General features: G+C 39.7%; 1 protein-coding gene across 1 annotated transcript; it reads right to left on the bottom strand.

The window, feature by feature from the left end:
• Positions 1–883: 883 nt before the first annotated feature.
• On the bottom strand, positions 884–22,140 carry DEPDC7 (DEP domain containing 7). The gene is made up of 9 exons (XM_043908854.1): positions 21,987–22,140; positions 8,576–8,966; positions 6,703–6,830; positions 5,706–5,895; positions 2,872–3,083; positions 1,986–2,128; positions 1,682–1,807; positions 1,504–1,582; positions 884–1,206 (listed from the first exon to the last, which is right to left on the bottom strand). The coding sequence occupies exons 1-9, from the start codon at positions 22,057–22,059 to the stop codon at positions 1,013–1,015; spliced, it is 1,536 nt and encodes a 511-aa protein (XP_043764789.1). The 5' UTR covers positions 22,060–22,140; the 3' UTR covers positions 884–1,012.
• Between the last annotated feature and the right edge of the window lie 732 nt (positions 22,141–22,872).

Below are 22,872 nucleotides of genomic sequence, written 5' to 3'. Positions count from 1 at the left end.
GGACACAGAGGAATATGATACAGGAGAGCACAGGCTTGCAATCAGCTAAATCCAGATTGTGGGCAACTCAAGAACAGCCAACCAGGTTTACTGAATAACAGAGAAAAGAAGAAGGGAGGAGAGACAAAGAGAAAAACCTATAAGATTTAAGAAGCACATTAACCAACTGCAATGTATGAACTCTGTTTGGATCCCTACTTGAATGTCACAGTCATTACAGATCAGAAAATGTGAACACTAACTGCATTTTTGAAGATATTAAGGAATTGTGACTTTGTGTGTGTGTGTAATAATGATACTGGGGTTATGTTTTTAATGTCCTTATCTTCTAGTCATACATACTGAAATTTTGGTGGGTTTTTTTTTTTCCTGAAATTTTATAGATGAAGTGATAGGATGTATGAAATATGCTGAGGTGGGAGCCCAGAATAGATTAAACAAGACTGGCCATGAGGTGACAACTGCTGAAACTGGATGATGAATACACGAAGGGCTCATTATTCTATTCTCCCCATATTTATGTATGTTTGAAATTATCCACAATAAGCTTTAAAAGATGCTGAAGTTGTCAAAAGCATTGGGACAGTTCAATTTCTGACTTGTCTACAATTTATGGTAACTGACAAATTCACTTTAGCATAGCCTAAATTTCTATCTTGTATCTTCAAGAAATATACCTTTCAAGGTACAAACCACACTCCTATTAACTTGTAACAGACTTTTTACTGTTTAATACTTTTTTTTATAAACACCACAATGTCCCATCATTTAAATTCCTAGGATGTTCTATAAAGTATTGTGCACAAAAATTATAAATCAGCTCTCCTGAGAGAGGCCAATACTTAACATCAATACACCATCTAATACTCAGTTTCACGAAAGGTTATACAAAAAATGTTTTATTACAAACAGTTTCATACTTAGAGGAACATCTAATATTACAATATGATTGAATCTTTAGGATACATAATTTATTCTTAAAATACACAAGTTATATACAGACACTGGAAACTCAGTCCCCAAAGTACTCAATAAAGACATCTGGGTGACACTTATAGAATTGACCTAACAATTTTTTCTTCTCTTTGGTGGAAAGCTTTGAATCCTCATCAATATTTTTTAGTAAATTCAATAGCTCATCCTTGGTTGTCTTCCTTGTACGGTCAGAATAATCACTTTGATCAATTCTCTGGCAATAAATGTATCCTTAAAGTTTAAAAGTAAAAAGTTCAGTTAATGAATCTAGTCCTCAGATTTAACAAGAAAAAAACCACTTTTACACTTATATATATATATATATTTTTTTTTTTCCCCCCACTTTATAAAATGCATGTAAAGGTGCTAAGCACTGCTGACTTTCTAACCCTGTCAGGTTGCTTTTCTGACATAAAAAGGCTCTCTGCTAAGTCTGAATAGCTCTGAGAAGATGGGTTAGGATCTAGCTGAAACTAAAATGCAACTACTTATCCTCGTGAGACATGGAAGGAGTATTTCTCAGATTACCTGTGTCTCTGTTTGGATCTCTTCCCTTCTGAATGTCCATGAGCTTAACACTGACAATTTTATGTAGAGTTCCAGGAATCTTTAAAAAAAAAAAAAAGAAGGCAGCGGCACATGGAACATTACACATTTTAATTTAGTGATCTATTACATAAGCTCAACTTTACTTTCAGAGTTTTACCTTAAAAACATCTTTTTGATGATCCATTAAAAAGAGTACCAGAAGATCAGTTTTGCCTTTGGATAAATTTTTATTGTGAACAATAGCTTTTGAGAATATTCTTTTCACAACCATTCGGTTGTCACTCTGTAAAAGAACATATACCCAATAGAATTTATTTATAAGAATAAATGTAATATAAAAATCAATGTTAAATATTAATGGCTACTATCCATTTCCGCATGCTTGATGCTGATAACGGAATAATATGTCCTGTAAGTATTACAGATACTGAATACAATTAACATTTAGACAAAAGACTTACTTCTTGCTGTAATTTAAATTCAGAAGGATGTGCTGCAACAGCCATGAAATACAACAGTCTTCTAAATTCTTCTCTATTTTGGGAATCCAAAAGCTTTAGAAAGAGCTGAGTAGCTTCTAACGCTATTTCAGTCTTCCCATTCACTTTTGCCAAAAGGAAAAAAGTGCTTTAATTTTGACCAGACACAACTATATCAAAGGGAACAAAAGTCAAGCTAAAACTTAAGCTAATCAGTAAACTTATCCAAAATTATGTTCAACAGCAAAACAAAGAGACTAGGAATTACAATGAATGACCAATACCATCAAGAAAGCCTATACTCAAATTGGCAAGTCCTAAGTCCTTGTCATTCACAAATCTTAGGATGTTAAATCTAATGTGGCTTTGTAAATAAATTCTCAGCCCACATTTTCCAATAATTCACAACATTTCAAGGGTATACTATGTATACAGTACTGATATAGCCAACTCTGAAAAAAATAGGATTCTTTGAAATCTGCAATTTGTTTTCAACAAACCACGTGGAACAGTCTGCCTCACTGGTATAGGGACAAAGCAGAGTGTCTGCCATTGTGAAGAGGATGAATGGAGAATGGTGAGTGCTGGTAACACTTGCTGAAAAAGAGACCTGCTACTCTATGCTTATTAAGTTTCCAGTGAATGAGAGCAGCATTCACCTGTAGCAACCAGAAGTCCCTGCATGACTTCAGAGCTCAGTAAAGCTGCTTTCCAAATGAACCCTGCAAGTTTTGGAAAAATACTTTCCATGAATTAGTCTAGATCCACTCCCAGCTTGAAGTAGACCATTTTGGTTAATTTTGGGACAAGAGACTTTATTCTGTTCCCTCCAAAGAGAAATTCTAGTATTCAGTAACATCTTACTTACCTAGGAGTTCTGCAATTCCATTATGAACATCAGATAAGTGATTTAACAGAGGTTCCCTACTACTGTAATATTTGCTAATGGCATCAAACAGAAGTTCTTTCACTAAGTCTATTCTATCTGGTTGCTCAGGAAAGTTTCTGCTTATGTCTACCACCATGTGGTCAGGAAGGTATTCCAAGCAGTCAATTGCTGAAGAGAGCCACTCATCTTCCCTATGAGAGAAAAGAATTATTTTAAAAAGCAAAGGATAACCAATAAACCCATACCTGATTTACTAGCTGTTTCAAGTTTCCTACTAAGATGAATCTCTATACACCTTTCCTGCTGCTATTTGCTGTAAGCCATGTTTGACTGTTTGTGACCCCATGGACTGTAGCCCACCAGGGTTTCATGGGATTTTCCAGGCAAGAATACTGGAATGGGTTGCCATTTCCTGCTCCAGGGGATCTTCCCGACCCGGGAATGAAACCCATGTCTCCTGCCTGGCAGGAGGATTCTTTACCACTGAGCCACCTGGGAAGCCAAGGATATGTATAATTCTTTACAGCTTGTATAATAGATATGTATAATTCTATAGCTGGTCATGTATCACAGATAAAAAGTTGATTTTAGTATGCCTTCACTCTTTTTTAAAGCAAAAACAGAAGCTATCCACTATAATACAAGCCTGAGAAGGACATCAGAATTCAAATTCTACTCCTTAAATTTACTATGGAGGTCCAGAAACTCTAAGTTACTAGCTCAGAGTCCCAGGCAGGACTAGATCCCAGATCTGATTCCTAAACCAGCATTTTTCTGATATAGTGTGGCTTACTTCAAAGCTCTGGGTATGACCTAACATCTCTAACTCTGGCTAGAAGAGAGGAGAGGAAGGCAAGTTAGGGTTTCAAAATAATTAAATGTTAATTAGCCATTTCTAATAAAATCCCAGTCGGGTAACTTAAGAAAATTGCTACATTTTAAGAAACAGAATAACTAACTTTTAATATTCAACTTGTTAATACAGGCTGCAGCAGTACATGAACCAAGAACTTCCAATCTGGGTTTAGAAAAGGCAGAGGAACCAAAGATCAAATTGCCAACATTCAGTGGATCCTGGAGAAAGCTAGGGAATTGCAGAAAAACATCTGCTTCATTGACTATGCTAAAGCCTTTGACTGTGTGGATCACAACAAACTGTGGGAAATTCTAAAAGAGATGGGAGTACCAGACCACCTTACCTGTCTCCTGGGAAAACTGCATGTGCGTCAAGAAGCAACAGAACTGAACATGGAACAACTGACTAATTCAAAATTGGGAAAGGAGTATGACAAGGTGGTGTATTGTCACCCTACTTATTTAACTTACATGCAGAGTACATCATGCAAAATGCTGGCCTAGATGAATCACAAGCTGGAATCAAGACTGCTGGGAGAAATATCAGCAACCTCAGATAGGCAGATGCTAGCACTCTAATGGAAGAAAGGGAAGAGGAACTAAAGAGCCTCTTAATGAGGGTGAAAGAGGAGAGTGAAAAACCTGGCTTGAAACTCAACATTTAAAAAACTAAGATCATGGCATCCAGTCCCATCACTTCGTAGCAAATAGATGGGGAAAAAATTGAAAACAGTGACAGATTTTATTTTCTTGGGCTTCAAAATCACTGCAGACAGTGACTACAGCCATGAAATTAAAAGATGCTTGGTTCTTGGAAGAAAAGCTATGACAAATCTAGACAGTGTATTAAAAAGCAGAGACAGCACTTGGCCAATAAAAGGTCCGTATAGTCAAAGCTATGGTTTTTCCAGCAGTCATGTATGTATGTGAGAACTTGAGAAGGCTGAGCACCAAACTGATACTTTTGAACTGTGGTGCTGGAGAAGACTCTTGAGGGTCCCCTGGACTGCAAGGAGATCCAACCAGTCCATCCTAAAGGAAATCAGTCCTGAATATTCATTGCAAGGACTGATGCTGAAGCGCCAATATTTTGGCCACCTGATGTGAAGAGCTGACTCACTGGAAAAAACCCTGAAGCTGGGAGAGATGGAAGGCAAAAGGAGAAGAGGGCAGCAGAGGATGAGATGGTTAAATAGCATCACCGACTCAATGGACATGAATCTGAGCAAACGCCAGGAGACAGTGAAAGACAGGGGAGCCTGGCATGCTGCAGTCTACAGGGTCGCAAAGAGTCAGACACAACTTATCAACTGAACAACAACAACAAATAGTTTAAAAAAAATCATATCCTCCACTGCTGTGGACTCAGGACAACTAAGTCTGCCACCACCCAGGTCAGGTCACCTCCTGTGACCTGTGGTCATCAGCTTCATCTTAAGATGCAGACAGATGATCTTTAAGGTCAATTTCTGATTCTGCACTCAAAATTTAAGGTAATTATAAAATACCTTCACCTATTAATTTAAATTGTATTAATGGAATTTAAATTCTTATGTTGGGATTATTTTTTTCACATAAGGTTTTAAGCTACCTTTTGACATTCAATTATATTAATAGTTCATTAGAATGTAGAACTGGTGAAGTACTAGAAATGTAAGACCAGACAGCTCTAAGAGACTAGACAGACCTATATTTTAACAAAGAAGGTGGAGCATAATCATTTTCTTCACTTGATATGCAAGTAAGATATATGTTGAAAAAAATGAATATGAAAAATAATGACATTTAAATCTCATCAATTTTGACCAAAGTAATTTTGTTCTTCATTTTTCCCAACAATGATAATATCAACTGACAAAGCATATCTGATTGTATGGACAGAAGAATTCAAAAGATTATCTTAAAACTAATTATCTTCCTACAAATACACTCAAATTATTACAGGTATTTCCACATACTGAGAATCACTGTAAGCCTTGAGAATCCCTCGATCCAGATAGTTCCTGTTGTTGACCAAGTCAGGCTGCCTCTTAGGTTGAGTAACTTTAGGTATCATCTCTTGCCGTTTGAGGAGGGAGTCAAGGAGAGGAAGGTCTATAAGCTGGAGCAGTCGCCCTATTGTTTCTTCTTGCCATACTTCATTAATAACTACACAGGGAAAATGACAAGGGGAAAAGTTAACAATTAATAGTTACTACAGGCTCACCACAGTATCTGCCTATGCAGGTCTAAGTTAATAAATTTGTGGAAAAAGAAAACAAAAGAGAGAGTCAGTTTTATGAAGTGGTTTCTTATAACAAAGGAACAACAATTCAAGATTTGTTTTAAAGTGTAGGAGAATAGACTTTGGACAACAGGAATTCTTTTCATTCTTGTACTGTAAAAAGCAATATGGCTTGATAAGAGATCAAGTCATATAACATGTTAATAAGGACCGTGGAAGAAAGAATGATTCATTCAGTCTGAAAACTCGTCTGAAACTATTGGCTGCAGATTATTCCACTCAGGGTTTCCACAACTGGGATGGGGGAGGGAAGGTGGAAATCTGTCATTAAAACCACATTCCACAGCCATAGACAAAGAAGAACATAAGAATCCTGTTAATGTTTTAATGTAATTTAAAAATTTTTAGTGACTCTAATAAAATCTTAGGGAAAGCTAGAGCTGAGAGCAGATTTTAAATAAAATTTTTAAAAAATCTACATGCAAAACATTTCAGATTTGAACCTCTGCCAGCTGATAGGACAAAAGTCAGTGTTCAGAATTGCAACACTGATCTATTTGTTAAAGATAATAGACCTCTGTTAAAACTTAATATAAACAGCTTTAATACACAGTGTGCTCTTTCTTTGTGCTCTGAATATCTAAATTCTAATAAAGGTTAAGACTGAAAAAATTTAAATAACTTTATTTGAAGTTAGTCTTCTATTCCTTCCTGTATCATCTTTAGCTTACCGTGTGGAGACAAGGTTGCAGAGATATTTACATGAGGAGAGTTGGCAGGCTTTAAACTCAGGTTTTCCCACAGATCCTCTAAACTTGCGGATCTCATATCAGAGGACTTAAATAATGCATCTGCATACCTAAAATGAATTTCATAAATTTTTATTAGTAAGCCCACAGAAATATTTTTGCATTTGAGAGCTAAGAGTTTCTAGACAGTTTATGTATTTCAGAGCAAAAGCATAACAAATGCAAATTCTAAGAGGAGAATAAAATATAAGACATGCCACCTTCTTTCTCAAGCCTGGATATACACTCTAAATAAATTCTCCTTTGAGCACTTAAAGTGATTCAATGACTAAAATTGTGTCTCCAATTTTAAAACACAATCAGACATAGTCAAACTTAATTATGCTCATTGTTTTTATTAGTGATCCCTATTTCCAGGGCCTTCTCTGGTAGACAGTGCTCATCAAATACGGATCTACAATCCCCTATTCATAATTCTGAAACCCAAAAAGCTTTGAAAAATTCAAAGTTGTCTATTCAGAATTCATACAGTGACAAAACCTGTTCTGAGATTATCATAGCCTTTATATCTATCCCAGTTAATATGAATGTTTCCACTGCAGAAATATTAATGTGTTTGATTACCAGATGCTGTCCCAGATCCCCCTAGGAGTGTTATCTGCACGCATGCTCAGCTGTCTGAGCGAGCCCATGGACTGTAGTCTGCCAGGCTTTTTTGTCCATGGAATTCTCCAGGCAAGAATACTGGAGTGGGTTGCCACTTCCTACTCCAGGGGATCTTCCTGACCCAGACATTGAACCCATGTCTTCTGTGTCTAGGAGTGTCATCTAGTAAATGATATATGTATATTATTAGCTTTCTAAAATCTCCAAAGTTCCAAATTTCTATAAGCATCTGTTCCAAAGGTTTCAGATAAAGCATGGGGATCTACATTTGGAAAGTACCATACCCTACCTGTCCTCCTACTTCCTTCGAATACAGAGAAGTAAGTTTTATCATGTTTTACACATAGAATTAAAAAACATTTCAAAGTCAATACACTGTATGCCTGACTTTGGGTCAGATCTGAACTTTAAGAGCTTCAATTACACGGTCACCTCCTCACCATCTAGCTGAGGGGAATAAAAGGCAAAAGTTTTATTTTATGACAAATAACTATGTTAACTATGCACTTATGACCTATATCCATTTCCGTCACTGGGTTCTACAATTGTCTTCCTTTAAATGGTTCCTCCTTCTCCACCACTGCTGCCTACTTCCTCCTCATCTGTAGATCACAGTATTGCAATAGATTCCTACCTAGCTCTCCCCATTAGGCTGTCCATATAGCTGCCAGGATGACCTTTCTGAAGGTCAATCTCATCATACTTTGAGTCTTTCTATGGCCTCCCTGACATCTGTGTGATCACATGCAAACTCCCTAAAATGTCCTATGAAATTTTCTGCATTCTGGCTCCTTTCATATTTCACATCTGCTATTTTCTGGATTCTAGTGACAACCCACCTGTTTTGTCTTCACCTCTCCTGTTCTCATTCCACTTTGCGTATAAACTCTCTAATATTCTTTATACTACCATTGTAACTTGAAGCAGGAAAATCAAAATTTGTTGATGATTTCTGCTAAATATATGAACAAATAAGAATTCTAGGAGATATCAAATAAAAGTTCACTCTACTTTATAAAATTTACCCGCAGACCCAGATTTTAGCCTAATTTACTAAAAGATAGTCAGCATCTCACTAAAAAGTAGACAAAATCCTGTAAACATCCCCCCTGCCAATATCCTGAGACTGATTGTGCTAACAAGGTGCCTCTTCCTGCCAATATTAAATGAAAATCTAATATATACTCACCTGGAAGGTGAACATAGTTTGTTTTCTTTCCCTAATTGACTGTCTTGGTTGGGTATCGTCGTGAATCTATAAAGGCTGCAACTACTATCTTCAAATGTGGGTTTTTTGTCTTTTCCGAAGACTTTGGTTGGAACTGCTTCAAATACTTTGTAGTCCATAAGTGCCTGACAAACTCTTACCACTTTGGCCCGAGGAATATCTACATCGCCAAAATATTTATTCTGCATTAGGTGAGAAAAAATGACATCCACAGCTTCTGAACCAACAAAGCAGTCATTGTGTCTTTTTAAATGATGCCTTCGTTTTTTCACCTCCACCTGTGTTTGAAGAGTGTTTATAATGCTGCTCCAAACATATGTAGCTCCAAATGGCTTCTGGGCTACACTGAAACCTGAAATAGGAAAAATCAGAGACTCACCTCGCTCATTTGTAACAAGGTCTAAGCAAGCCTTAAGTAAAAAGTAGCAATCTCCAAAGTTATTAATAAGGAACAATTATGAGGGCAGCCTGTTATTAAAATATGAAATTATTAGTAGCAATTAATTAAAAATTTAGTGCCTACTATACGCTAAACACTGTTCTATGTGTTAGGATACAAGAACGGGCAAAATAAAGTCCCTGTTCTTAAGGACTTAAACACATTTTGTGGGAAGATATAGACAACACGTGTATGTTAGATCAGTGCCAAGAAGGTAAGTAAAGCCAGGTAAGAGAGAGAATGCTATTTTAGATGGGAGGTCAGGAAAGACCTCTCTGACAAGGTGATCCCTTAGCAGAAGCCTGAGTAAAATCAGGGGGCAAGCTGTGCAGTTATCTGAGCGGAAAGCCGAGAAAACAGAAAGAGCAAAGGCCTTGAGGAGGAGGGTGGTGCTCTGCTATGAGAACAGGACAGAGGCCACCACAACCTACTCAGGTGACCGAGGAAAAGAACAACAGAGGTGAGATCGGAGAACAGTGAAAACAGGGGTGAGCAGTGCAAATCCAATAGGACCTTGGGGCAGTTACCAATTAAGGAACTCTATTAAATGCCTTACACAAATGATCTAATCTTAGCAACTCTATGAAGCAGACATCGTCGTATTTGAGAAATGGAAAATAGATTCACAGAGGATAAGTACAACTTCTGAACATTATATTGTAATGGTGGTGCTAGGATTTGGTTCAGGGTCTATATGATTTCAAAGCATTTATTAGTCAGATAGATAGCTAGACAGACACATGTGTAGTTATAGATATACATTCACACATAATGCTTGTTGGAATAAACTGATTATTAAAAGCTTCTTATTATGCATGCTCATGAATTAAGTGCTTTGTAAATTAACAGTTTGGTTCCTGCTCAACAGGAGCTTAGAGACTACTGCAGGATAGGAGAAGCACAGAAATAAAGTTAGGTTTTAACCAAATAGAAAAGAAAGAAAACATGCTTTTAAAGATTTATATTTTCCCTTACTTTAATAAATTGATATTTGACACTGCTACAAAGAAGAAAAAGAGAAATAATGAAAAGAAAATGGACCTTAAGTTTTAGCAAGCTAATGGGATTAAATCTAGCTAATAACCAGCTTGCTGGCAAGCTGGCTTGCTCTTTCTTTTTATGAAAACACAGTATACCTTTTCATGTGTTATTTGAATGACCCTCTGAATATTCAGTGTTCTAGTTTTTAAGCCCTCGTTTTTGTTAAGTATACAACTTCCTTTATTTTCAAGATATTTGGCAAAGAAATTGAAAGCTGATTATTTCCCTTGTGCGAGCATGCTAAGTCGCTTCAGTCATGTCTGACTCTTTGCAACCCCATGGACCATAGCCCACAAGGCTCTCTGTCCATGGGATTCTCCAGGCAAGAATACTGGACTGGGTTGCCATGCCCTCCTCCAGGGAATCCTCCCAACCCAGGGATCAAACTCAGGTCTCCTGCATTACAGGTAGACTCTTAACTGTCTGAGCTACCAGGGAAGCCTTATTCCCTTAGTTCAGTTCAGTTCAGTTCATTTCAGTCGCTCAGTCATGTCTGACTCTTTGCGACTCCATGAATCACAGCACGCCAGGCCTCCATGTCCATCACCAGCTCCCGGAGCTTACTCAAACTCATGCCCATCAAGTCGGTGATGCCATCCAGCCATCTCATCCTCTGTCGTCCCCGTCTCCTCCTGCCCCCAAACCCTCCTACCATCAGGGTCTTTTCCAGTGAGTCAACTCTTTGCATGAGGTAGCCAAAGTATTGGAGCTTCAGCATCAGTCCTTCCAATGAACACCCAGGACTGATCTCCTTCAGGATGGACTGGTTGGATCTCCTTGCAGTCCAAGGGACTCTCATGAGTCTTCTCCAACACCACAGTTCAAAAGCATCAATTCTTCAGTGCTCAGCTTTCTTCACGGTCCAACTCTCACATCCATATATGACCACAGGAAAAACCATAGCCTTGACTAGACGGACCTTTGTTGGCAAAGTAATGTCTCTGCTTTTTAATATGCTGTCTAGGTTGGTCATAACTTTCCTTCCAAGGAGTAAGCATCTTTTAATTTCATGGCTGCAATCACCATCTGCAGTGATTTTGGAGCCCAAAAAAATGAAGTCTGACACTGTTTCCACTGTTTCCCCATCTATTTCCCATGAAGTGATGGGACCAGATGCCATGATCTTAGTTTTCTGAATGTTGAGCTTTAAGCCAACTTTTTCCCTTAAGGCAGTCTAAACAAGAAAAACAATATGCAACAGTACAACAGTAAAGAATAAAGGTAATTATAATTAAAGAAACTCTTACTTGAAACAACCTTCCTTCCTTTTTCAAATAGAATGTGTAAGATTGAAAGCAAAGATAAGTTTCTGAGGCACATTAAAACTCCACCTGGGAATTCCCTTGGCAGTCGAGGGGTTGGGACTCCATGCTTCCACTGTGGGGGGCCTGGTTTCGATCCCTGACTAGGAAACTAAAATCCCATAAGCTTTGTGGTATGGCTGGGGAAAAAACCTCAACTCAATGCACAAGTCATAAATTTTAAGTGGGTCATTGGAAATTCATCTTTTGTGTTGAAATAAATATAGGGACTGCAGTGAACCATAGTGTATTCATTTATAGTATAATTTTGTATCTACCATAAAAATACAGACTTGATGTACTCCTTTTCCTATTTGGAACCAGTCTGTTGTTCCATGTCCAGTTCTAACTGCTGCTTCCTGACCTGCATACAGATTTCTCAAGAGGCAGGTCAGGTGGTCTGGTATTCCCATTTCTTTCAGAATTTTCCACAGTTTATTGTGATCCACACAATCAAAGGCTTTGGCATAGTCAATAATGCAGAAATAGCTGTTTTTCTGGAACTCTCTTGCTTTTTCGATGATCCAGTGGATGTTGGCAATTTGATCTCTGGTTCCTCTGCCTTTTTTAAAAACCAGCTTGAAAAAAATAAATAAATAAAACCAGCTTGAAAATCTGGAAGTTCACGGTTCACATATTGCTGAAGCCTGGCTTGGAGAATTTTGAGCATTACTTTACTAGCGTGTGAGATGAATGCAATTGTGCAGTAGTTTGAGCATTCTTTGGCATTGCCTTTCTTTGGGATGGGAATGAAAACTGACCTTTTCCAGTCCTATGGCCACTGCTGAGTTTTCCAAATTTGCTGGCATATTGAGTGCAGCACTTTCATAGCATCATCTTTCAGGATTTGAAATAGCTCAACTGGAATTCCATCACCTCCACTAGCTTTGTTCATAGTGATGCTTCCTAAAGCCCACTTGACTTCACATTCCAGGATATCTGGCTCTAGGTGAGTGATCACATCATCATGATTATCTGGGTCGTGAAGATCTTTTTTGTACAGTTCTTCTGTACATTCTTACTACCTCTTCTTAATATCTTCTGCTTCTGTTAGGTCCATACCATTTCTGTCCTTTATCGAGCCCATCTTTGCATGAAATGTTCCCCTGGTATCTCTAATTTTCTTGAAGAGATCTCTAGTCTTTCCAATTCTACTGTTTTCTTCTATTTCTTTGTATTGATCACTGAGGAAGGCTTTCTTATTTCTCCTTGCTATTCTTTGGAAATCTGCATTCAAATGGATATATTTTTCCTTTTCTCCTTTTTTTTTTTTTTTTTGCTTCTCTTCTTTTCACAGCTATTTGTAAGGCCTCCTCAGACAACCATTTTGCCTTTTTGCGTTTCTTTTTCTTGGGGATGGTTGTGATCCCTGTCTCCTGTACAATATCACAAACCTCTGTCCATAGTTTATCAAGCACTCTATCAGACTGAGTCTCTAAAATCTATTTCTCGCTTCTACTGTATAATATTAAGGGATTTGATTTAGGTCATACCTGAATGGTCTAGTGGTTTTCCCTACTTTATTCAATTTAAGTCTGAATTTGGCAATAAGGAGTTCATGATCTGAGCCACAGTCAGTTCTGGTCTTGTTTTTGCTGACTGTATAGACCTTTTCCATCTTTGCCTGCAAAGAATATAATCAATCTAATTTTAGTGTTGACCATCTGGTGATGTCCATGTGTAGAGTCTTCTCTTGTGTTGTTGGAAGAGGGTGTTTGCTATGACCAGTGGGTTCTCTTGGCAAAACTCTATTAACCTTTGCCCTGCTTCATTCTGTACTGCAACAGCCAAAGTTGCCTGTTACCCCAGGTGTTTCTTGACTTCCTACTTTTGCATTCCAGTCCCCTGTAATGAAAAGGACATCTTTTTTGGGTGTTAGTTCTAGAAGGTCTTGTAGATCTTCACAGAACTATTCAACTTCAGCTTCTTCAGCATTACTGGTCGGGGCACAGACTTGGATTACCATGATATTGAATGGTTTGCCTTGGAAATGAACAGAGATCATTCTATCATTTTTGAGATTGCATCCAAGTACTGCATTTCAGACTCTTTTGTTGACTATGATGGCTACTCCATTACTTCTAAGGGATTCTTGCCCACAGTAGTAGATATTAATTGTCATCTGAGTTAAATTCACCCATTTCAGTCCATTTTAATTCGCTAATTCCTAAAATGTCAATGTTCATTCTTGCCGTTTCCTGTTTGACCACTTCCAATTTGCCTTGATTCATGGATCTAACATTCCAGGTTCCTATGCAATATAGCTCCTTACAGCATCAGACCTTGCTGCCATCACCAGTCACATCCACAACTGGGTGTTGTTTTTGCTTTGGCTCTGTCTCTTCATTCTTTCTGGAGTTACTTCTCCACTGATCTCCAGTAGCATATTGGGCACCTACCAACCTGGGTAATTCATCTTTCAGTGTCCTATCTTTTTGCCTTTTCATACTGTTCATGTTTCATTCTGTTTCATCAAAGAGCCTCTTGATGAAAGTAAAAGAAGAGTGAAAAAGTTGGCTTAAAGCTCAACGTTCAGGAAACAAAGATCATGGCGTCTGGTCCCCTCACTTCATGGCAAATAGATGGGAGAAACAGTGGCAGACTTCATTTTTGGGGGCTCCAAAATTACTGAAGATGGTGACTGTGCCATGAAATTAAAAGACACTTACTCCTTGGAAGAAAAGTTATGACCAACCTAGACAACATATTAAAAAGCAAAGATGTTACTTTGCCAACAAAGGTCCGTCTAGTTAAGGCTATCGTTTTTCCAGTAATCATGTATGGATGTGAGAGGTGGACTATAAGGAAAGCTGAGCGCCGGAGAATTGATGCTTTTGAACTGTGGTGTTGGAGAAGACTATTGAGAGTCCCTTGGACTGCAAGGAGATCCAACCAGTCCATCCTAAAGGAAATCAGTCCTGAATATTCATTGGAAGGACTGATGTTGAAGCTGAAGCTCCAATACTTTGGCCACCTGATGCAAAGAGCTGACTCATTTGAAAAAACGCTGATGCTAGGAAAGATTGAAGGCGGGAGGAGAAGGGGACAACAGAGGATGAGATGGTTGGATGGCAACTGATTCAATGAACATGAGTCTGAGTAAACTCCAGGAGTTGGTGATGGACAGGGAGGTCTGGCATGCTGCAGTCCATGGGGTTACAAAGAGTCAGACATGACTGAGTGACTGAACTGACTGACTGACCATAAAAATTACTAAGAGATAACAAACACAAAAAACCCTTAACTATTTGTTTGTATTATTTTTAATACCAAAAGTATATGCATAATTTTACTATGGGCTTCCCTGGTGGTTCAGCTGGTAAAGAATCTGCCTGCAACGCGGGAGACCCTGGTTCGATCCCTGGGTTGGGAAGATTCCCTGGAGAGGGAAATGCTATCCACTCCAGTATTCTGACTTGGAGAACTCCATGGACTATATAGTCCATGGGGTTGCAAAGAGTGGGACACAACTGAGCACCTTTCACTTTTTCACTCTCAATTTTACTGTCTACCCATTATTATGATATTAGTTTAAATTATCAGCAAGATTGTTTTTAATTATCAAAATATTTTAAAATTCCAGATACTTCATAATGCATTACTAAACAAAGAAGGAAGTAACTGATGCCACTTTCCCAAATATGTGAGTAGTTTTAAGAGGTGAATTAGGGAGATTCGACTAAGTAAATCAAGTTGAAACTAAATTTACTACTGGTACTGCAGTTAGTTGGGCTTCCCAGGTGGTGCTAGTGGTAAAGAACCCACCTGCCAATGCAGGAGACGTAAGAGACGTGAGTTCAATTCCTGGGTGGGGAAGATCCCCTGGAGGAGAGCATTGCAACCCACTCCAGTATTCTTGCTTAGAGAATCCCCATGGACAGAGGAGCCTGACGGGCTACAGCCCATAGGGTTGCAAAGAGTTGGAGATGACTCAAGTGACTTAACATGCACGCATGCACTACCATTAGTATCTACTGAGTAGAGCCAGAATCACACACTGGATGGAATCTCAAAATGCGTCCAGGTCATTTCCCTGGTATCCAGAACTAGTAGTGGCTGTACTGTTTTCAGTCACTATGACTACATAAAAGGAGGATTAGCACTTAATATTCTTAACTTCCCTGGTGGCTATGAGGGTAAAGCGTCTGCCTACAATGTGGGAGACCTGGATTCAATCCCTGGGTTGGAAAGATCTCCTGGAGAAGGAAATGGCAACCCACTCCAGTGTTCTTGCCTGGAAAAACCCATGGACAGAGGAGCCTGGAAGGCTACAGTCCATGGGGTCACAAAGAGTCGGACACAACTGAGTGACTTCACTTTCACCTTTTCACTAATTCTTAACTTCCTAAAATACCAGAGACTATAGCTGAGATTTAAATGAACTTAATATTTGCTTGTTAGTCTTTTTTCAAATCTTCAATATATTAACACTAGCTAACATCTGAGGACTTACAATATAACAAGCTCTGCCTTCTCTCATTTAATCCTAATAAACTTCTCTGAAATAGTTATTAATAATCTTATTTTTAAGAAATTGAGGCTCAGTGATTTAAACTTATCTTCAGTTTTATGCTACTAAATATATATTAGCATTTCCTAATATGTAAATATAAATATATTAAAAGTAAGTCACCAGATAGTTTTAGCATTAAACTTTCACTGAAGACTTGGATTAACTGAAAGACTTTTAAGTGAGCCTATGAGATAAAATAAACAAAAAACAACTTTAAGATTTGTAAATCCTTAACCAAGCTATTTAGAAACACTTAGTAGTCATTAATCCTAAAATAAAGATAGGTATCATAAATTCTATGATATACTATCCACAGTACACAGGAAAGGAAAATAAGCAAGGTTTAAACTTGCAGAGCTCAGACGGCCTATTAAGTACCAACAAAAAAGACTTCTGGGCTAGTAATAATATTAAAGATGAAACATATATAACAACAGTTAAGCTATAAGGAAGCATACAAATCCTAAGGGATAAAGCTGACTCACTTATTAATTTGAGATCAATAAGACAACTGATGGGGGTGAGAGCCTCAATGGCGTGAAAATGGCTAATCTTCACAGGGGAATTAGGATATACAGAATATATTTCCCCATATTAACTTGCTGTTTAAATATGGGAAATCAGGAAGTCTTGCAGGTTGGATAACACAGTATAAAAGATTAAAGAGCAGGTCAGAGCAGGGCAGTAGGCACCTGTGAGCCACACAGCGCTTCTAGAGTCCTCCAGGCATAACACAACTCAGCCCTTTCGGGTCCTTTCTGTTCTCACTGACCATTAATTTGCAACCATTGCATCCTGGGATATTTCCCCTCAAGCATCACCACCCACAGACCCAAACTAGCTCATGTTCATACAGATACTTTAAAACATAATATACCCTGGACTTGAGGAGTTAATGTGCCAAAACCCACACTAGGATAACCTGTTTTTCTAATGCTGACTTCACTAGTTGAACACAAATCCCCCACATACTGGTTTGAAACTTCGAATTGATCATCATCCAAGAGCTGAAATGAACACTGGGATCACTGACCATGGCCCAGTAAGAAGAATTACTGAGACTTCTAAACAGGAGTCAAGGGACCAGAAGTATAAAATGAATGCTTTTAAGTCTAGCCAGCAGAATTTAAGTTTCAGCTTATCCTTAGACTTCACTTGCATATGAGCTGGACAATTTTTTAAAATTCACCACTATCTACAATGATGCTTCTTCGTTTACCATTTGGTTAAGCATGTTGTAAAGACATCATAACCTAATGATCAAAGTCTATAGAGAACAGCTGCGACAACTCTGAATAAGAGACGTAACTTTTATAATGTGGTTCCTTCATTTACTGATACAAGAGTGAAACACTATTTTTATGGTAGGTTTCAGGTCTAAGCTGATTTAGAGGATTTTAGAGACTAAAACAGATCACTCTCCATTTAGATATGGACACTTAAATCAAACAAAATATAAGAAGCGAAGCACAGGAACAAATTTGATCTGTCAGATAAAAAGCTTTGAGAAGCTATCAAGAGGCTCAGAAATTGTTTGAAACTAGGTCTAGAACATACTACACATGCTCTTCAGCATTACATAAGTCTAGGCTAGTTAACATTCAGTTTTCAAGCAGGTTCATCATTATCTGCTTGAAAACAAGAGCTATTTTTCAAAGGCAAAGATCGATCCTTTTCATGTATTTGAAATCTACCCAAAAAAGTTTACCAGCCACAAAAAGTTAAACTTCTAATATTGAACTGACATGTATTTGTAATAACACTAATAATCATCTTTACTTTTTAAAAATGCATGCTAAATAATCAAGCTATTATAGTAATAATTCCCTAAAAATCAAGTTATAAGGCAGACAGGTCAAGAAATTACATTTACTCATACGTCACAAGCAAGTAATGAGTATCAGCCATGATCTGTATAGTCAGTTTTAACTACGGCCCTGCTATGAGAACCAATATAAGGGTGAAAACAATTCTGTAATCATTTCAAATAGATTAACTCCTTAGAAGATCAACAGATATTATAAAACTGGATCCGAATACTTGACCCCAATGTAAGGTAAATATACACACAATGTTACTAAAACATGTTACTTCAAAATTAGTATGTAACAATTTTATTTTCATTTTTGAGCATTAAACTGCCCCCTCTCCCCCAACACACACACAAAAGAATTCAGACAGCTTATGTTCGGCATATTTTGCACAAAAACTTGAAGAAACAGTGAGCTAGTGCCTTGTTGTTGTCGTTTAGTCACTGAGTCATGTCTAGCTCTTTCAAGACCCTTCCTCTGTCCATTGGATCTCTCAGGCAGGATTACTGGAGTGGGTTGCCATTTGCTTCTCCAGGGAATCTTCCTGACCCAGGGATGGAACCCGCATCTCCTGAGCCACTAGGGAAGCCCATTTCTTTCAAATTTCCTTATATTTCACAAAGGTTCAAATTATTCAATACTTGTTAGTTGCAGATTATTGCCAACTATTAAAATATTTTAAAGAAGGGTTAACACAGCGGTTCCTAGTGGGTGATTTTACCTCCTGCCCCAGACATTTGGCAGTGTCTGGAGCCATTTTTGGCTCTATATGCCGAGGAGGGGGAGGTGCTACTGATGTTTAGTGGGTAGAGGGGCCAGGGACACAGCTTAACATCATACAGTGACAGGCCAGCCTCCACAACAACAAAGAAAATGTCAACAACGCTGAAGCTCAGAAACCCTGGGTTAAGTGAATACTGTTTAGACATGGAAAGTTGCATTAATGCAGCAGGCCTAATGCTGGGTTCTGTGAATAGAGAAAGACAACAGCTTGGGTTTTAGAGACCCAGAGAACTGGGTTCTATTCTTGGCTCCATCATTACTAATAATGCAATCGTGGGCAAGCCGCCTAACTTTTCTGGCGCAAAACATAGCTAATTCCACTTCTCTCAGTTATTGTGAGGGTCATCTGAGACATATGTAAAGTGGCTGGCACATATCCAGCAATTAACAGATGCATAGAAATGAAAGAAGAGACTGTCTCAGTCTAGAAAAGCCAAAGGAGATGTGGATTTACAGTAAAGTATCATAATATCCTGGATGGGACCCTGGAACAGAAAAAGGATATTCAGCAAAAACTAAGAAAAGCTGAGTAAAAGTATGGATATCAATACCAGTTCACTAACTGTGACAAATGTACTGTACTAACAAAACAGTGTGTTAGTAGTCAGCGTGCTCGTGTTCAGTCATGTCCCACTCTTTGCGACCCCATGGACTGTAGCCCGTCAGCCTCCTCTGTCCATGGGATTCTCCAGGCAAGAATAGCTGGAGTAGGTTGCCATTTCCTCCTCCAGGCGATCTTGCTGACCCAGGGACTGAACTTTCATCTACCTGTCTGGCAGGCGGATTCTTTACCATTGCGCTACCAGGGAAGCCCTAATGTAAGATGTCAATAATAAGGGAATCTGAGTGAAGGGTATATGGGAACTCCATGCACCAACTTCATGACTTTTTGTAAATCTAGATCTATTCTAAAAATTTGTAAATTCATTTAAAAAGTGAAAAATAAGGAGGATCTCTTTCTTCCTCTTCCTTTCTCTGAACTAAGGGGACACAGTCTCCACCTTCATTTACCCTTTACCCATTCCTACCACCTGGGTGATGATGTCAAGCTCTGAACAGCAGTCAATCAAAGATCACCAGCAGATGAGAAGACAAATGTGACTCATACCAGAAGATTTAACTCTGCATCAGAAGATAAGTACATAAAATCCAAAATCACTTAGGATTGGGAGAATTGTATTTAAGAATTACTTTTATTTTTCAAAAGAGCTTTTAAAATATAACTCACAGAACTAAGACAAAGGAAAAGAATGACGTTTGTTGGACATTAACCAAAATCTCATGAAAATAGATAAATGTAGCGAGCTGGGCTTTAGGTGTTAAACTAGGCAGCTGCGACTGAGTGGGGAAAACTTCCTATGCACCAATACCAATATCAACACTTTTACTGTATATTGCTTTTGGTTAGCCCAAAGTTTGTCTTCCTCTTACACAGCATTAGAGATGTCACATTGAAGACTGACACTGCCTCTGAAAAGAAGGCTGCAGGTAAGCTATGTAAAATAAATAAAGAACAATTTTAAAATATGTTTAGAGAACTAGCAACAAAAGTAGGCACTGGCCCTTGCTTTAATTCATACAGATTAATGAAACAGCATATGGGAAGTACTTGAGCTCCCTGGAAAAGTGATACCAGGTGAATTCAAAGAATTAGGTTACAGTTAGAAAGGGATAACAGGATAACATACCACTTTCTTGTCTATATTAAAAAACAAATGTCTTCAAAAGACTTACTAAAAGTTAGCATACAGACTTTATTTCTTCTACATAAATCAGGTCCCTGGTTGTTACAGCCCCTTTAAACTATGGAAGAATTATTAATAGGTAGAGAAACATACAAAGCTGCTTGCCAGAGCATACAGAAAGAGAATGGCAAGGAACCAAGAACCACAGGCTCCCATTACGGCACTCACAAGGACTGACAAGGCTCCTGAAGAGTGGGAGGGGGATTAACATAGGATAACAGGTAGGGTTCCAACTGCAGCAAGCAAAACAGATGAGAAAAGGCAGCGGGCCCTTCTCGGCCCACTGCACCTGGTGTGCAGGAGACAGTGGTTCTTTCCTTGGGTTCAAATTCGATAACCAACATTTCAACTCTTTCCTCTGAGAGTCATCTATTTAATTTTGAATACATATTCCCTTATCATAAGAACCTGTTCACTAATGACCAAAGCTCAGAATTGTTATTTTGGCTGTTAGAGAAGACAAGGCTTTTAATCATGTAAAATTTGGGAATTTCACTCAGAAAGTAAGCCTAAAGATTTCTCAAGACTGTTGCCAATATTGTTTGATGCTATACTCTTAAACAATGAAGTATTCCCATTCTCTTCACACTGTAAACGTGAGAAATTCTGAATGTACCCATCATATGGGTATTTGAATCCTTTCAATTGGAGAGTAAGATCAATATTAAGATAGTTCTTAGAAAAGTACAAATGAGAAGTGGTTGTCTATCACAATTTATCATTAGCATTTTGAAAATTAAAAGGAGCATTTCTAATTTTAAGTAAAACACAAAATCAGGGCCACTAAGATGTATCCAATTTTACCCACGTCGATCCACTGACCACTGTCACCTTGAGGGAGGACGCACAAGTTCAATGGTTTGCTTTTTCACAAATGAAAGACTTAATAATAAGGGAACTTATGCTTATCCTATACGCATCCCACATAGTAGCTACAGAAAGGGGCGGGGGCGGAGTGTAACTTTTCTAAAAGGAAAACAAGAAAGCCAAGTGTTATCCGGACGCCTTAACTCTATCTACTGAGATGTAGGGTATGCTAGAATCGGAATTTTAACATATCGGTAATTTTAACTGATCATCCGATTCCGTTCAATTGTTTGGACACTTAAAGAAACCAACATGTAGCTTACTAACATCCTAAGTAACCTGCCCCCTAAGACATGATTAAGCTGGCAAAATTCACTGTCTCCCCTAATCTCAAGCAACCACTGAAAATCAAAAACTTCTGTTCATTTTAATACTGCTCCTCCGGAAAGCGTAACTAATAAATGCCTCTTATGCCAAGTTCCTGTCGGTAGAACTTAAACTTATACTAACAGAAACTTCTCACAGCCCTCCCAGGAAGTCTGGGGAACAAAGCGGGCAAGAGAGGCATTCGGCCCCTGGCTACACCGTGGAGACACGGTGTGTGGCTCAGACAGTCACCAGTAACGATGCGGAGCCCGTTTGGAGACCTACTGAGAATGCCCAGCAGGCAGCTGGCGCACAGACTCGCGCGCGGCGAAGTTCAAGTCTGAGGAACTTAGGAGAAAGCTGGCTGCGAGGACAGCAGGCTCCGGCGCGTCAGCCCACCCGCGCGGACGCGGGTCCAAAGAGCCACAGCAGTGCGGGGGCTCGCGGAGGCCGCTGCAGACCTGGCTGTATCCCGGGGGGTCGCCGCCCGGGCGAGAACCGCAGCCTGCGTCCCCCCGCCCGCCTCTTAGCCCCCACCGTTTCCGGACCGGGTCCTTGGCACCTACCGGGAGGCCTCTGTGCCGGACTCTGGAAAGCCGACAGGTTCAGCGCCGCCGCCTTCTCCCGCACTGTCGCCATGGCCGCAGCCGCCGGGACACGACCGCCTCAGACAACCGCACCGCGAAGTGGGCGCCCGCGTTGGAGCAGCCAGTTAACTGGCCCAGGATGGGGCGGGGCTCCCGCCAGGCCCCGCCCCCGTCGCGCTCCGCTCGCCGCCGATCACGTGCCGGCCGCGGCCCACGGTAACCTGCGGCCCCGCGAGCGAGGGCAAGGTGGGGCCCCGCCCTGGAGGCAGCCAGGTGGGAAGCGTTTCGGTGTGCTGAGCCCTGCGAGTCCGCGCCGGCCCCATGCAACCAGCCTGCCGCCGCCGTCTGCACAGCCCACGCGCAAGCAGGCGGACGCGCCCAGGCTCAGGCCAGCTTCGGGGAAAGGCGCACCCCCCGTGGGTTAGCTCTGTTGCTTAACTGCCCTCACCTGTGGCGCGGGGGCAATGTCAGTACCCGCTTCACGGAATATTTTTATGACGATTACACGAGCTAATTCATGTATTTTAGTTGTTGGGTCTGGAACATAAGTGCTTAAAATTCTGTCATGGTGATAAATGCCTCGAATTTTTCACGCATCCCTTCCTGTAAAGAACCAATCTTTTTCTGGCCCGGGAAAGCAATGTCTAGAGTTCACAGTCAGGAGGGCAGCTGGCTGGCCTTGGGGCTGGCTGCCAAGGAAATCGGTGCCGCCTCCAAAATAACCCTGGGTCAAGTGGGTTAGGGACAGAGCTAGGAAAGAAGGGAAGGGGGGCTGTTGAGGGGAAGTTGAGAACAGGAAATCCAGGGACCCAGTGCTGAGGTATCTCAGGTGAGTGGTCTGAGACCAATAATTTAGTTGCCAGAT

The sequence above is a fragment of the Cervus elaphus genome, chromosome 1 (genome assembly GCF_910594005.1).
Source record: "Cervus elaphus chromosome 1, mCerEla1.1, whole genome shotgun sequence".
Lineage (NCBI taxonomy): Eukaryota > Metazoa > Chordata > Mammalia > Artiodactyla > Cervidae > Cervus > Cervus elaphus.
This window is presented reverse-complemented; position numbering and strand designations above follow the sequence as displayed.

Coding starts and splice junctions, on each gene's coding strand:
- DEPDC7 (XM_043908854.1), bottom strand. CDS start 22,059: ATGGCGACAGTGCGGGAGAAGGCGGCGGCGCTGAACCTGTCGGCTTTC. Junction 6,831..8,575: donor AAACTATGTTCACCTTCCAG/GTGAGTATATAT, acceptor AATTCATTTTAG/GTATGCAGATGCATTATTTA. Junction 1,808..1,985: donor AATTTAAATTACAGCAAGAA/GTAAGTCTTTTG, acceptor GTTCTTTTACAG/AGTGACAACCGAATGGTTGT.